A 13,801-nucleotide genomic window follows, 5' to 3' on the forward strand; every position below is an offset into this window, starting at 1 on the left:
GGGAACAAACGCACTACCAGACTTCTCTACAGGTATTTTTGAACAATTAAGCAATTTTTAACAACCAAGTTAGCCAAAATACTAAAGATACTCAAATAACAAAAGATCTGAACTGTGAATTGCCATAAACAATCTGAAGATATTATGAGTTCAGATTTGTTGGAAACAAGCTATCCTTTTTATTCACATTACACAAGCCAAACTCATTAAAATCAAACCAAGTAAGTGAATTGCAATCTCCAGCTCCTAGAGTTAAAATCTATGGTTAGATACAATTTGAATTTGGATAGCACTAAACTTGGAGGATAAGGGAGGAGAATAGTTCTATAAAAGAAATTGGCCTTTTCAAAACTGTGCCCTACAATATTTTTATTTAACAGATACACAGTGTAAACCAAAAGCCAATAAAGAGTAATTTTTTGATGGTTGAGCTATGAAAACATATTCCCAGCCTGTGACAACAGCAGATGCATTTAAGGATCTTAAGACATTTTCAGTGTAAAGTTATCCTGGCTTCAAGATATTCATCCATGTCAGTACATTGCTAATGGCAGAAATAAATGATGACCAAAAAATGCAGTAAAACTTCAGTCCACAAGCCATTCAAAAGAATGTTTTCCTTCATATTACAGACATACACATTGTTTCAGGTGCTTCACATTTCATGGCAAGAAGTTATTAGTCAAATTCTTGTTGGCTTTAAAATAGAGCAAAATAGTTTTCAAAAAAATATTTCTAAAGAGAAACCTCAATGATGTAGTATGTTGAATAGCACACTTTACTACCCTGAAAACAGAGTACTGAATCTTGCAAAACTATCAAGTGATTAGTTTTCAAATAAAATCTTATTTTGTCACAGTATTGTTATTAGCACAATACACCACATATCATACAATACTATCTCTGAAAATGGGCTAAGTAGTTTAAATGCAAAGCACAACTTCCACAAATATCCCAGGCATTTTCATATTAACTACAGGGATAACCATGATGTATTTTTATATTTAAAAGGAAAGACTCATTAATAACCCAAAAGTCTGCTAAACAGTAAAGTTAGTCCTGTATTTTTTATTAATTGTCCTAAAGACAGAAGCAAGCTATTCTGAATTTCCAAAATAATTCAATAGCACAGCTATTTACACATTTGGTTTAAATAGGATTTTATATATATATATGTATGTATCTATAAAAAGATTAAGATACCTGGATTAGAAGTTACATAGCCCTATAAGTGTAGCAGAACCCTAAACAATAGCAAAAAATAACAATTCAGAAAAACACTAGTGGTCCAGGGGTAAGCAATACCATCAATGTATTTTTTAAAAGAAACTTGATTAAATAGCAGGTTTGTGTCACCACTCAACCTTACAGCTTCATCAATTAATTTTAAAATGTAGCTTTTAATCAAACAAATTTCTTATAAGACTTTATAAAATTAGTGGAAGGCAGCAGGACTAACTTTGTCCCTCTGATCCACCCCAAATTGCAAGAAAGGCATAGGATGGCCTATATGCACCTTACTAATTTTGTTACACTTTGAAAAAATAGGTACTAAAAAGGACATTGTGATGGCTTTAACAAAATCAGATGTGCAATAAAGTCACATGAAGTTGACTATCAGATTCAAATGACAGTCACTCAAACATATGCAGGAATAAGACACCAAATTTGGAAGCAAATAGATATGCAGAAGTTTGTAGGCTTTTTCAGCTTGGTTTGCTGATGTCATTCAGTACAGTCCCTAGTCCACCAGCAGGGCAGCATCAACCTTTTGCATTATTTTAGCAGTATCACCTCTTAATTTCAGATAGCTACCCAGGTCTGTGGTCTCCCTTTAGCACCAAACTTGCCTTTTATTACCCTCCTTGTCTGTTATCAAGTGATCTGTACAACAGTAGTAACAACAGTTCCTGGAATCAAGACTGTGTCAACGAAAAGCAGAATGGGGCAAGTAAGGCTACAGCAATGTAAGTGCAAGAGGGAAACATAACAGCAACAGTAAAATCAAAACACGTTGTGATGAGTCCAATCTTCTCTCAGTCTAGGTAGGTAGAGGGTCATCATCTCCTTTATTACATTTGCACTTGCAGCAGAGAACAAATGGTGTAGCAAGTAGAAGGAAAGGGGAGGCCACCAAAAGTAGAAGACCAAATCCTGCAAAAATGCCTACCACCTGTAAGAGAAAGGGATAGCATTGTGTCAGGGATAGCAATGCCTAGATTCTGTGTCTGCTACACCACTGCATCCTCTGTGTCCATCAGAAATACCTCAGCAAATGCCACTGACCTTATCAGAGCCAGAACTCCCCACACGTATACTACAGTCAGCTCCTGTGACCAGAAAAGTGTGAGTGAAAGTAGTGTGAATGTTCATGTCTTAATGGTTCCTGTCAGAACTGTGCCACAGAACTCTGTTTTATCACACAAGGTGATGCAGATGGCTATTTGCCTTTTTGAGTTTTCTTATATCTCAAACAACTAATGAAGCAAATCACTACTACTTTTCTTGACCAATCTTAAATACTAAATATTGAAATCAAGGCTACAAAAAAGACTTCCACTTTCAGGTGCTCCCTTTTTTTCTGGAGAAAGCTTCAAGAAGAATTAGTCAAGGTGTTGGTGGTGTAATCTGGGAAGAATCCCACAATGTACCACCAGCATGCAGTCAAGCTTGGGTATTTCAATCACAGATTACTAACATGATGGATTATAGGAGGACTTTGCATATGCAATGGCTTTTTGCAGTCAGATCTGAGCTCATGCTGCTGCTTCAGGGCACATGATCTAAGTGCATCTTTTTCACTTACATTTATTGACCGCCTCCTTCCCAGCATGAGCAGAGTACCATACACTTACCTAACTGGTCAGTGTGACAAAGCAGTTAATTTCTACAGAGCTTAAATTTGGAAAATTATTTAAGAAACATTCAAGTTGAGCTTCATTGCCTGAGAAAGTTTCCCATTTGCCATAGGCAACTGAAGGAGTGATGCTGCAATGATATGCTCACAAACTATTTAAGAGAATAATTTAGATTTATTCACATGACAGTGTGAATTTGAATAATGATGGCAAGAGTGGAATGCTAATGCAATAGCAAAACCTCACAGCAGAAGGCAAAATGAAATTAGAGTGCAGCACTCATTAAGGATTCTTCTAGTCACGACTAGATACGCCACTTAATTAGCTGGCGAATATTAAATTAGCCATGGTATAGATGGGAGGATGCAGTAGCACTTTTGCTGGCCAGGGATAATCGGGTGTCGATGATCACGCACAGGGTTGTGGGGCTGCGCTGCCGCGGAGCGCCGGTACCCGCGGGAGGTGGCGCTGTGCGACAGCGCTCCGGGCGCGCACCCACGCACCCAGCGGGACCGGCACCGCGGCTGCTGCTGCCCGGTCACCGGGAGCCCCCGCTGCCTCGCCCTACCATCTCATTTCTTCCCAGCAGCAATTCCTTTTTCAGCTTCAGAGGTGGGCACGTTTCATAACCCATTCTCTTTTTTCTGGTGGTGCTGACAATCTGATGCAACTTCTACTAATCTTTGCATTTATTTCCCAGAAACCGAAGTTAAATTGTCATCTTCAAAAAACATGAACTGCAAGTACGGCCACGCTGCTCTTTGCAACCCAGGCTGAGTGCACTGGTCAGACAGAGCCAAGCTAGAAGTTGGCAATTCAATGGACCAGACTGACTGCTGGTAATTAATATAAAACATCTATTTACACCTTCCTTTCAACCTCAATATGCCATCAAAGAAATCATTAATTTCAGTTTTTTTGTTTTGCTGTTTTTGTTTTTTTGGTGTGGTTTTGTGCATGTGTGGTGGGGGGCGCTGTTTAAGTAAAACTGCCTGCTGAGTATTACTTACTTATTTTCCTTGGTTCTTTTTCTTCTGAAGAAATTGCTGCCCTACTAGGCATCAAGCCATTTTCTCTGGCCAAAACAAATATTTTTTAAACCCACAAACAACAAACCAAAGACTCACCTCAATTTTCTTTGGATAAATCTAAGAACTTTAACAACTTACTCAAAGTTTACACAAGGAAACAATTGCAGCGTTGATTTGGCTTCAGCGGGTTTAGCAGAATTACATCCTGACTAGTAGTGAATTATCACCTTCTTTCTCAACAATAAACAGATCATCAAACATTCCATATATCAAACATATTTGCACAAACTGCAGTGGCTTAGAACAGATTCCAAATATCAGATTAATCACCTCATACTACAGGTTTATCAAGTAAACTTCACATACCCACACACCTCCTGAGATACCATTGGTTAATCCAAGCAAAAGCCAGTCCACAGCTCAGACACCCAGTGGTGTGGGTGAAAGGAGAAGGGTGAGATCCTTCCTCCTAGGCGTTTATGCTCACATGGAAAGAAATCTGTTCTTCAAGAAAAGTACCTCATCTCAAAAGTAGCTTTTTCCAGGCACACAGTTAATTTAGGAAGAGATGACTCAGATACACAGATGTCCCCCTATCTCTGAAGTGAATGTAGAGGCAGTAGATCGGACCAAGTCACACATTAGCATTTATACTGCATGCATCAAAGTGCTGCAGAGAGCTCTTTTATTACTAGCATTCTTGCTGAGTCTAGCAACTCTGAATCTAGACTACAAGAGGTATTCCCACACTCTCTGCAATTGTCAGTTTGAATCTGTGTTTGAAACTACTGATGAACCTTCAGGGTTATTTTTATCCAACCAACAGGAAAGAGTCAGATAGAGACCACAGAAAGACAATGTCTGTATTCAGGTTAATTCCTTTCCAGTTCTGGAACCAGAGCTAAAACTGCCTTGGAGAAAGAGCTTCCTTGTAAATAATACTGACAGTGGCAACCTAGTTGATCCTCCAAGTTCAGTGAGAACAATCTGGACTGGCACTGAACTGGCTCTGCAAACATACCTTTTCTGGTTCTCAGGGGCATTTTGCCAAGGAGGGTCTTCTCTAGTAGAACTAGTTGTTTCACTCCAAGCTACTGCCCTCTTTTTATCTGCTACAAAAATGAGTTACCATTTGGCACAGAATTCATTCTAAGGAGTTAAAATGAGAGACTATGACAGGAGTAGACCTGTAGAGAGCTTTCAAAGATCTGAGCTTTACCTGTGTCCTGTGCCAGATAACAGATGCCCTGGAGTGCCCCAGCTTGTTTCGACAAGGTCCTTTGTCGTAATGTATAAGGAGAAAATCATCCTGCAAATATTAAATGAGAAGGTAGGCAATAAACAGAAGTCCTTCAAGTTACAAAACACTATATCCTGACAACTTAAACCCAGGAATCACAGAGGAAGATAAAAGCAAGTGGATATGGCCATGTCCAACCTTTCCGAAGTGCTTTGTTTACAGTTAGGTGTCTGTACAAGCAGGTTTATTTGGCGTGTGTTATAGATATATAACAAATTCTTCTCCCAAAGGGTCTCAAGCTGCATAGTTAAATGCTAGCATGAAGTTTAGCAAGAGAATCCAAGAAGATGACCACTGCATGTATTTTACACACATATAGCAAGAGCAAAGGAAAAATCAGTACTTGTGCTGCAGACTTCCCAAGGCTGGTTCCTTTATCTAGCTGAAGAACAGAATGACAAAACAGATTTTTGAGATATTACATCCCTATCAATTCTGTCAGCCTCTCACAAACCAGACAAGATAGTAGGCCTAGTTCTAAGGAAACACTGCTTTTTTATCTGTGAGAGCTTGTGAGAAGCCTGTGACTTCAGGATTGTTAGTAAAGTATTCAAATGGAACAACCACAAGATTTGAATAGTTGGGAGTAGCTCTCAGGAACCTAATTTCCTTTGCTATTGTTAACAAAGTTATAAAGTAAAACTGATGACATGGAAACAGATGTTGTGTATTGTATATATTCTGATCTGTGGGCATGATAACAGGCTGATTTAAAAAAATATAAACATATGACAGTAGCAGCTTATAGACCAATAAAGTCCTGCTGTTGGGGGAACACTGTATTCTTTCTCCTATGGCAGATCTATTTCTTGTCCCACAGAATACAATTAATGGTAAACAAATTAGACTGCTAGTGACATACCACATCTAGTTTGTTAAACATCCTCAAACTAAGAGCATTGCTAGTCTCATGCTGTAATGCCTTCAAGAAAGGCAACATTGAAAAGTCAGCGCTGAAAAAAAAAGCAACACCCTTCCCCATGTTAGGTGCCATGTAAAGATTGTAAACAAATTACTGTCATAAGATTTTACTTTTTAATAATTATTTATTGACTCAGACCAAATGCTAAATTCACACAGGTCAGACAAGCAAAACAGAGGATAAAAATCCTATCAAATTCCCAGCACCAGCCCTGGTGAGTTGTGGCCAGAAGCTAGTGAGCTATTTATTTAATTAATTAAAGAGACAGCTGGATGGCAAAGCAACGAACTTCTAAGCTTCTGAGAGCCAAGAGTGCACAGCATGTACTCACATCAAGAGATTCCAGACAGTACCAGCAAAAGGCATGTTTGCAATTCTTACACATCATTTGGGCACAGCCTTCATCTCGTTCAATGTAAACTTTACACTTTGGACAGCGTTTGATCGGAGCATCATCATCTTCCATTTTGAAAACTGAACTGTGGGAGGGAGTGAGAAATTAGTAAAATGCATGACCATGTCAGTTTAGAAAATAATGTCTAAGAACTGTGTATGAAGGCAAGCCTACTTTTTTTGCTTAAAAAAAGAGAAATTACTAGAGATTCAGGAATTTAAGTGGTTTTATTATTCAGATATTATGCCGTGCACTACTTTTCAACTATATCTTTAGCAATATGCTTAATGACTACAGTGTCTGCATAAAGTTAGGATCTTTTCTTTATCATGTAAAAAACTGCTTTTTTATGTAGATATTAATAGATATTAAACAGTTTTATCCTGTAATGTACCAAATGAGCAACAGGTAGCTCACACCTAAATATATTGTACATCTAGATTATTTTCCTTTTCTCTCCTTTCTTTCTCAGATGAAGAAACAATCCCTTGATTGCACAATAACCCCAGACCACATTCCTTTGGACTGGGGCACCAGGGACAGAGAACTTGTCTGTGCCCTCCTTGAGGACCCTGCCTAAGAGTTTCCCTCCAAATCAAGAACAATAAGGTTTTGGTGCATGTTGCTCTTTCAGTTAAACTTTGTCTCTGTTGACAGACTCCTAACAAGTCACTCTTCATGAGCTAGGGTCGCCACTGACTGTTCTTGCACATGTGTGCAAAACCACAGATACCCCCTGATATAATGGGCGCAACACAGAGGAATGTTGAAACAGTGGAACAATTTTTATTTCCCTTGTGTGGCTTTCTACTGTATGCAGTCTTTATGCTCACTAACAACTAAAATGTCACTAACAACTTAAATGACAAATCCTGCAGCTACTGCCATTGTGAGATGCAAGAATTACTGATGGAGAATCAACAGTTTGCTGAAAACAGGACTGATGATTGATTGATTTATTTGCCCAATAGCAGGATAAAAGGACACACACTAATGATTAACACTAGGGGTGACTGTACTAGAAAAAAATGCTTTGTATGCATAAAATGTATGTGAAACTCCTAATGCTCCTAACAGGCACATTGTGCTCAAGAACAATGAAAAAACAATTTTTACTTTTACATGGTGGAGTAAAAAAATTAAGCATGGAATAAAAACTAAAAGCAACCAAAACACTAAGCAAATGTAGATAAAGTTTGTTACCTTGCCATGAAATTTAGCAACCTTCAGTTCTTGTCATGCACACAGAAAAGCATGTGCCAAAGTTAGTGTATTTGATCAGGAACTCATCATGACAGCATCCTAGCTAGTCATCTGTTACAGCAAAGCTTGAAAGAAGACAAGGTATGAGTAACTAAGTCCAAAGCTGGACAGGGCTTTAATGATGCCTTGGAGTGCAACACAATCTTTGAAAAATCCCAGACATGAAGTGGAACACATGCACAATGGTCTTTCTTATTCAGTGGCTGCAGTTTGCCACCAGAGACCACTTGAAACAGAACTTAAGATCATACGGCAAATGTGCAGCAGAGGGGATGATTGACAGGGTATCCTAAAAATCACTGTCTGGCATGATGTTAGCGACTCCCACACTGTCCAGGAGAGCAGCAGTAACAAGATCATCTCAAAGTGAAGCTGATGAGCTGCCTGGATGTCATATTTTTCCCACTGGGGCAAAAGGCCAAAGACTCAAGCAGCTCTTTTGTGCTTTTCTGGGAATGCTGGCAAAGAGTGAGGCTGCCAAGAGCTGTTCAGTTTTAGAATACAGCATTAAAAGAACAGGAACAACTAAGTGAAGGAAACAGCTTTAGAACAAAACATCAGGAAAATGCCTCTTTGAGTTTTTGGCTTCTAAATACTTAATCTTTCTCAATATCTTACCTTGTTTCTCCTGGAAGAAAAGAGATTGGCATGCTCTCTTGACAGCCTTGACCTGGATGCCAATTAGATTTGCAAGCAGAGCAGAACTCAATGTCGCACACTTTGCACTGGACCAGCTGAGGGTCCTGTGGGCTTGATTCCTGGAGCTGGCAAACTGCCTGGCACGTAGAGGATGGACACCAAGTCCGGCATGGATCCAAAAGCACTTCTGCAAAGGGACATAAAAGAACCAAATTCAAAGGCGGATACAAGATCAGCCTTCCATAACAATGCATTTCAGCTGAGGTTGACTGGCAGGGCATTTGAAGACACAAATTTTCAAAAGGAGCTTTTTAATTTCTGTGACCCACATTGACATAAACCTGGCAGGCTTTGCAAACAGGCACCAAACCAAAGTGAGTTTCATGAGTCTCAATTAATTGCCCACTTCCATTCACTGAACTAAACTTGTTCTGAGAATTGGATGTATTTTTTTCAGTTGTACTTGAAGTTAAATACAACGTATACTATGCAGTTAAACCCACCAGAAAGTGTTTTTACAATGCCTTGTCCAGTAGGAACCTATTTCAAGTTGACCTCTATCCTAATGTAACTGCGTGATTAACAAGAGCCTAAGATAGTTTCATCTCTTTCTTGGATGCTCCTTACAGATAACTCATTTCATGTTTCAAAGCCCAGTGAAGGCAGTAAAAATCTACCAATGATTGCAGTGGTTTCTAGGCTGGGTCCTGCCCCCAGCAAAACTTTACTGTAAGTTCTCTATGGTCACGCCATTCCACATTTCCATAGGCACACAGTCAGCTTATGTTCTTAATGTATCATCACACACATGCTCATTAATTCTGTACCAAATGCTAACCCAGGAGATAATCTTGCCTCCGCGAAAGAGGTCAGTATTCTTCTCCAGCCCCTACAATACTAGTAGTCAACTTAAACAGCAAAGCTCAAAATAGAAGTCACTCCCTCCCTTAGTTATTTAGGAATATAATACATAGCAATTTTCTTTCCTTAGTTTATTCCCAGAGTGCTGCAGCTCTGGGAATCATGCAGGCAAGAACAGAAGCAATTACTTTTTAGGTTTTGGGGTTTTTCTTTCTGATGACCAAGCAATTAACACACAATGCTACTGCAAGAACATATGCAGAGATTCTGATTTATAGGATTGCTCTGGAACAAACTCGTTCTCACAGCCTTCAATGGGTAGTGTTACATGTGTTACCTCTTTCAAACTGTAGCTTCTTATATCTTTGCATCATTTCTGATGCAACCATGCACTCAATCTGTTGAAAAAAGGAAAAGAAAAAAAATTCCAATTAGGAACAGTAATGATCTGTTAAACAAACTGAGTATTTGACCTTTGGAGATTTAATAAAAACATATGTTGTCAACAATGAAGCTGTAACATAAAAAGCAAGACAGATTTAAGCATCCTGTAAGGAAAAGAAAACACCCTCTTTGCAGGAAGAGTACCTCATTTTCTTGCAGATGACCTCGCTTTGGGCAGGCAGCATCAGGGCAGCTGATTGCTGTTTCTAGACCTTCTTTGATCAGAAGTTCCACATACTGTTTTAGGCACTGCAAGAGAGCCAAACACTGAGTTAACTATTCTGCCAAGGTTAAATCACTCAGTATTCTAACAGCTTTAGTCTGAAAATCTGAAGAACTCAAACTTTGAAAAAACAGGTACTAGTGTGTCCGTTTTACAGCCATGAGCCACATTCATAGCTTTTGGCACAGTTATGCCTTTAAGGAGAAAAGAGAAAGTTAATATCCTCATCAAAATTATAGAATCATTTAGGTTGAAAAAAATTTCTAAGACCACTTAAACCAAAATTAACCAAATAGCTCTCAATCAATTTAAAGTATGCAGCAAATTACAAAATAACAATGGGAGAAAGAACTAATCAAAGAGGATGCAGAGGCAAAAAAAACAATAAAACACTTCCATGATACAATTAGATTAACCACACTCTAAAGAAATTTGTGTGACTGGAAGCCACAACATATCTTAGTAAGCAGTAATTCCCCACAGACAGGCATCTGTCAAGCATACTAGAACACAAAGGGAGTTGAGTATCTTGACATCTATTCTTGGAAAACAACTATCTGAACTTCATGGTTAAAGAAGTAACTTTTCCACAGAAAGGAAAAATGTGAGAATTAGGACTCCCTGAAGAACGACAGTTTCCATGGGGACCAAATAATAAATATTGGTAAGACTAATACTTTTCTCCCCTAGCAACCACAGCATTTTACTCAACCAATAACTGTAAATGTAGCCTCTAACACAGCAGTGCACAGCATGGCTGTCAAAGCAGAGAAGAAAAGTGTATGTTTTTGACCGAGGGCAAATTAAGATTAAACCTTGTTATTCTTGACGAGCAACAACTCTCCTCCAACTCCATCCTTCCTACATCAAGCTGAGAGCTAAAGCATAGGTGTCTACTGGGAAGACAGGGGAGTGATGAAGAGATGCTCTCTGCTGCTACCATGCCCAGCACTACACAGAAAGAGCAGATGAGGGTCTGCTTCCCAGGGGATGGGGGCACCCTGTGATGTTCTCACACTGCCTGTGTGCTCAGCTGGCACAAGCAAATTGGAGACAATTACAGAACAAGGTCCCAAACTCTCTCTTTGCAGATGTGTGAATAAAGAGTTAGCCTAAACCAACAGCAGAGTGAAATGAAGACACAACACCAGCTCAGCATACAGCTGTGTGGGAGGCAAGAAGGACTACACACTCTGCAGCAAACCTTCAAAACAAGGATTTCAGTTACCATTTCCAGACATTTGCTAAAGGTATGCAGCTGCTGACTAACCACCAGCCTGGGAAGGCAAAGAGCTGCATTGATGGTGCCAAGGCTGGTGTGCCCCACTTCAGGTCAGAGCACAAAACTGCTTCTTCCTTCACCCTGTGCAATCAAATAGACCATCAACAAGCACCTTCCAGCAGAACCCTCAGGCACTGGCTTGTAGCTGTTAAAGTTCAGACTTCAAACCTCTTCTGCCTCTCCATTTGTCTATTCAGCTCCTTTCAGATACCCCTATTAACAAATTATTCTAGATTTTACCTCTCGCACCTTGATTGCAGCTAAGACTGTACTTCCTGCCCACACAATCTCTGCTGCACTGGTCCACAGCATTTCTGGTGGCATGTTGCCACCACCTTGATAGCACAAGAAATCATTTCTGTTAGAGCTCCCTTTCTCTGTGTCTCCCACACATTAGAGAAAGTAGATCATTTTTTTTAAAGAAAAACAGAGATCAGATAATTGATATTTATAAAATGTTTAATTGTGCATAGAAATCCATGTGTGACAGCCTACACATAGTCTTTGTCTTCCTCAGTAGGGGTTTAATGAGGACAACTGTTCAGTTAGTAGACGTTGACTTGCAGAAGGTTTCCAAGCCTTCACTCGGAGCTCTGCAGGGTAGGTGACGGAACACTTTAGGAGAATCCGTATCACTAAGCACAACAGGCTGAGCTCTGCAACACCCAGACCCTAGGCTGTGTGCCTTGGCAAGCTGTGATTTCAGCTCTACTGAGGTATTAGTGCTGCTATAATGACACTGCTGGCTCTTCTCTTTCCTCTCCATTTGCAGATGCCAAGTGTGGATTAAAACGAAAATGCATACATTTTTAATGCCAGCACTTAGCACTCATAGAAAGTACTTTTCAAGCTGAATGAGCTTTGCTATCATTAATCATTAATGTGGCTAATTCTCCTCCTCAACCTGTTTAGGACTATTGCCAAAGCCTACTCAATTTGCTTCCCTTTCCTCTCATTTTCCAAGAAACTACACAGTTCATTCCTGTCATGAGCAGTATCCATGGCCTTTCCCTTCCCCTTCATGGGACATTGGCTGCTGCCTTCTCAAAATCAGCACAGCCAAGTGCACTTCTCATGCTTCACCTTCTGAGAAATGCCTCAAGGCTACAAAACATTGCTGGAAAATAGGTAGAGGATAAAACAAGCTATCCACTCAAGACTCCCCTGAGACTTCTCAGATAGAGAGAGAGGAACCCAAAGCAGTTGCAAGAGAATTTGATGCGCAGGGTACCTGTGGTTTCTCTTGGGAGCAGACACAAGACATGCAACTTGTATAAGATTGGCTACAGTACCAGAAATGAAGCAGCATGCAAGCAACACAACAAAGCAGGATTAGGTATTCAGTCATATACTATGAAAAATTCATTGTAAAACAATTACAAAAAGATGACAAATTTTTGCAAATTTTCTATGCAACTTGATTCAATGCTGGAAGAAATTATTTTCATATTCCTTCCATTAAGGCAATAAAGTACTCTATAGCATGAACAAAAAATGTGGAAGTGTAGGTCACCCCAAACAACACTCAAAATGAAGTCTATTACATAACTTTTCTCAGAGAAAACAGGAGCTAAAATTAGATACCTAAGGCATGAGATTGGAGTAAGGTTACAAGAGTACTCTGACGTGTATAAAACCAATATGCTGAGAAACATCATCATTATTCCTCTAATGGATGTTATGTCAGAAGAGACCAGTTAGCTCTCCTGAGCACTACTCCTATTGTTCCCAGTGCATGCATACTCCTTGTGCATCCCTGTTCTGTCCTCCTTCCATCCCTGCTGTCCTTTCTGACGCATGCATAACTTTTTCTGTCACCTGGTAACCCATGAATCCTAGAGACATTTGCTGTCCCCATGACAAAGGGCAGAAGCACATCCATTTTTAGGAGTTTTGGCCCAGATCCATTCCCTCACAAAGATCAACTGAGACCCCAATTCAGCAGCAGTTTTACTATAAGCTGCCTATATAAATTGGGAACACTTTTTTTTCTGTTGCCTCAGAGACAGATGACTAATAAAGGAATGACTTTCTGAAGCTGCCAAGCACAGTGCAGTATTTAAAGCTTAGTAAGATGTGTTGCACTTCTAACCTCTATACATCAAGGATTGTGCCACACAGGAAGGTATGTGCTCTGACCGCTGAAGTGTCACGGCTTTAGAGCTTCATATCTTTTTGTTTAATGTTATAAAGATCAACATACCCTATATAGGAATCAAAATGTTTATTTTTTGCCTAATTTCAAAACCACAACACAATCTTGCTCTCCTGCATTTAGCTCTAACAAATCTGCATGGGCCACAGCAAAATTTTTGTATTTTCCCTTTCTTTTAGAAGAATTCCAGGAATAATAATGCTTACTTCCGATGTTGGTGCTTTGATTTATTTCTCCTGACATCAAAACCCAAATAAACCCCACCATAATTCCAAAAAAGGAATCTTGACTTTCACTGTTTACATGGCAGGGGGGGAACACTTATCTACCATCTACTTTGACAGAAAAAATGTGTTCACTTGGTGCCTGAGGTCACTTTTCAATACAAAATGTATGTAATTAAAACACTTGGATGTCACAGACATTTCT

General features: G+C 39.5%; 1 protein-coding gene across 1 annotated transcript in view; it reads right to left on the minus strand.

Moving 5' to 3' along the window:
- Positions 1-6: 6 nt before the first annotated feature.
- RNF144A (ring finger protein 144A) overlaps positions 7-13,801 on the minus strand; it is a 45,459-nt gene continuing 31,664 nt past the window's right edge. The window contains exons 3-8 of the mRNA XM_005420303.3: positions 9,857-9,961; positions 9,606-9,666; positions 8,387-8,594; positions 6,443-6,590; positions 5,109-5,198; positions 7-2,173 (exon numbers count right to left, since the gene is read on the minus strand). Of these exons, the coding sequence (XP_005420360.1) occupies positions 2,042-2,173; positions 5,109-5,198; positions 6,443-6,590; positions 8,387-8,594; positions 9,606-9,666; positions 9,857-9,961 (744 nt within the window). The 3' untranslated portion in view covers positions 7-2,041. The remainder of the gene's footprint in view (positions 2,174-5,108; positions 5,199-6,442; positions 6,591-8,386; positions 8,595-9,605; positions 9,667-9,856; positions 9,962-13,801) is intronic.

This window comes from Geospiza fortis, unplaced genomic scaffold (assembly GCF_000277835.1).
Source record: "Geospiza fortis unplaced genomic scaffold, GeoFor_1.0 scaffold81, whole genome shotgun sequence".
NCBI lineage: Eukaryota > Metazoa > Chordata > Aves > Passeriformes > Thraupidae > Geospiza > Geospiza fortis.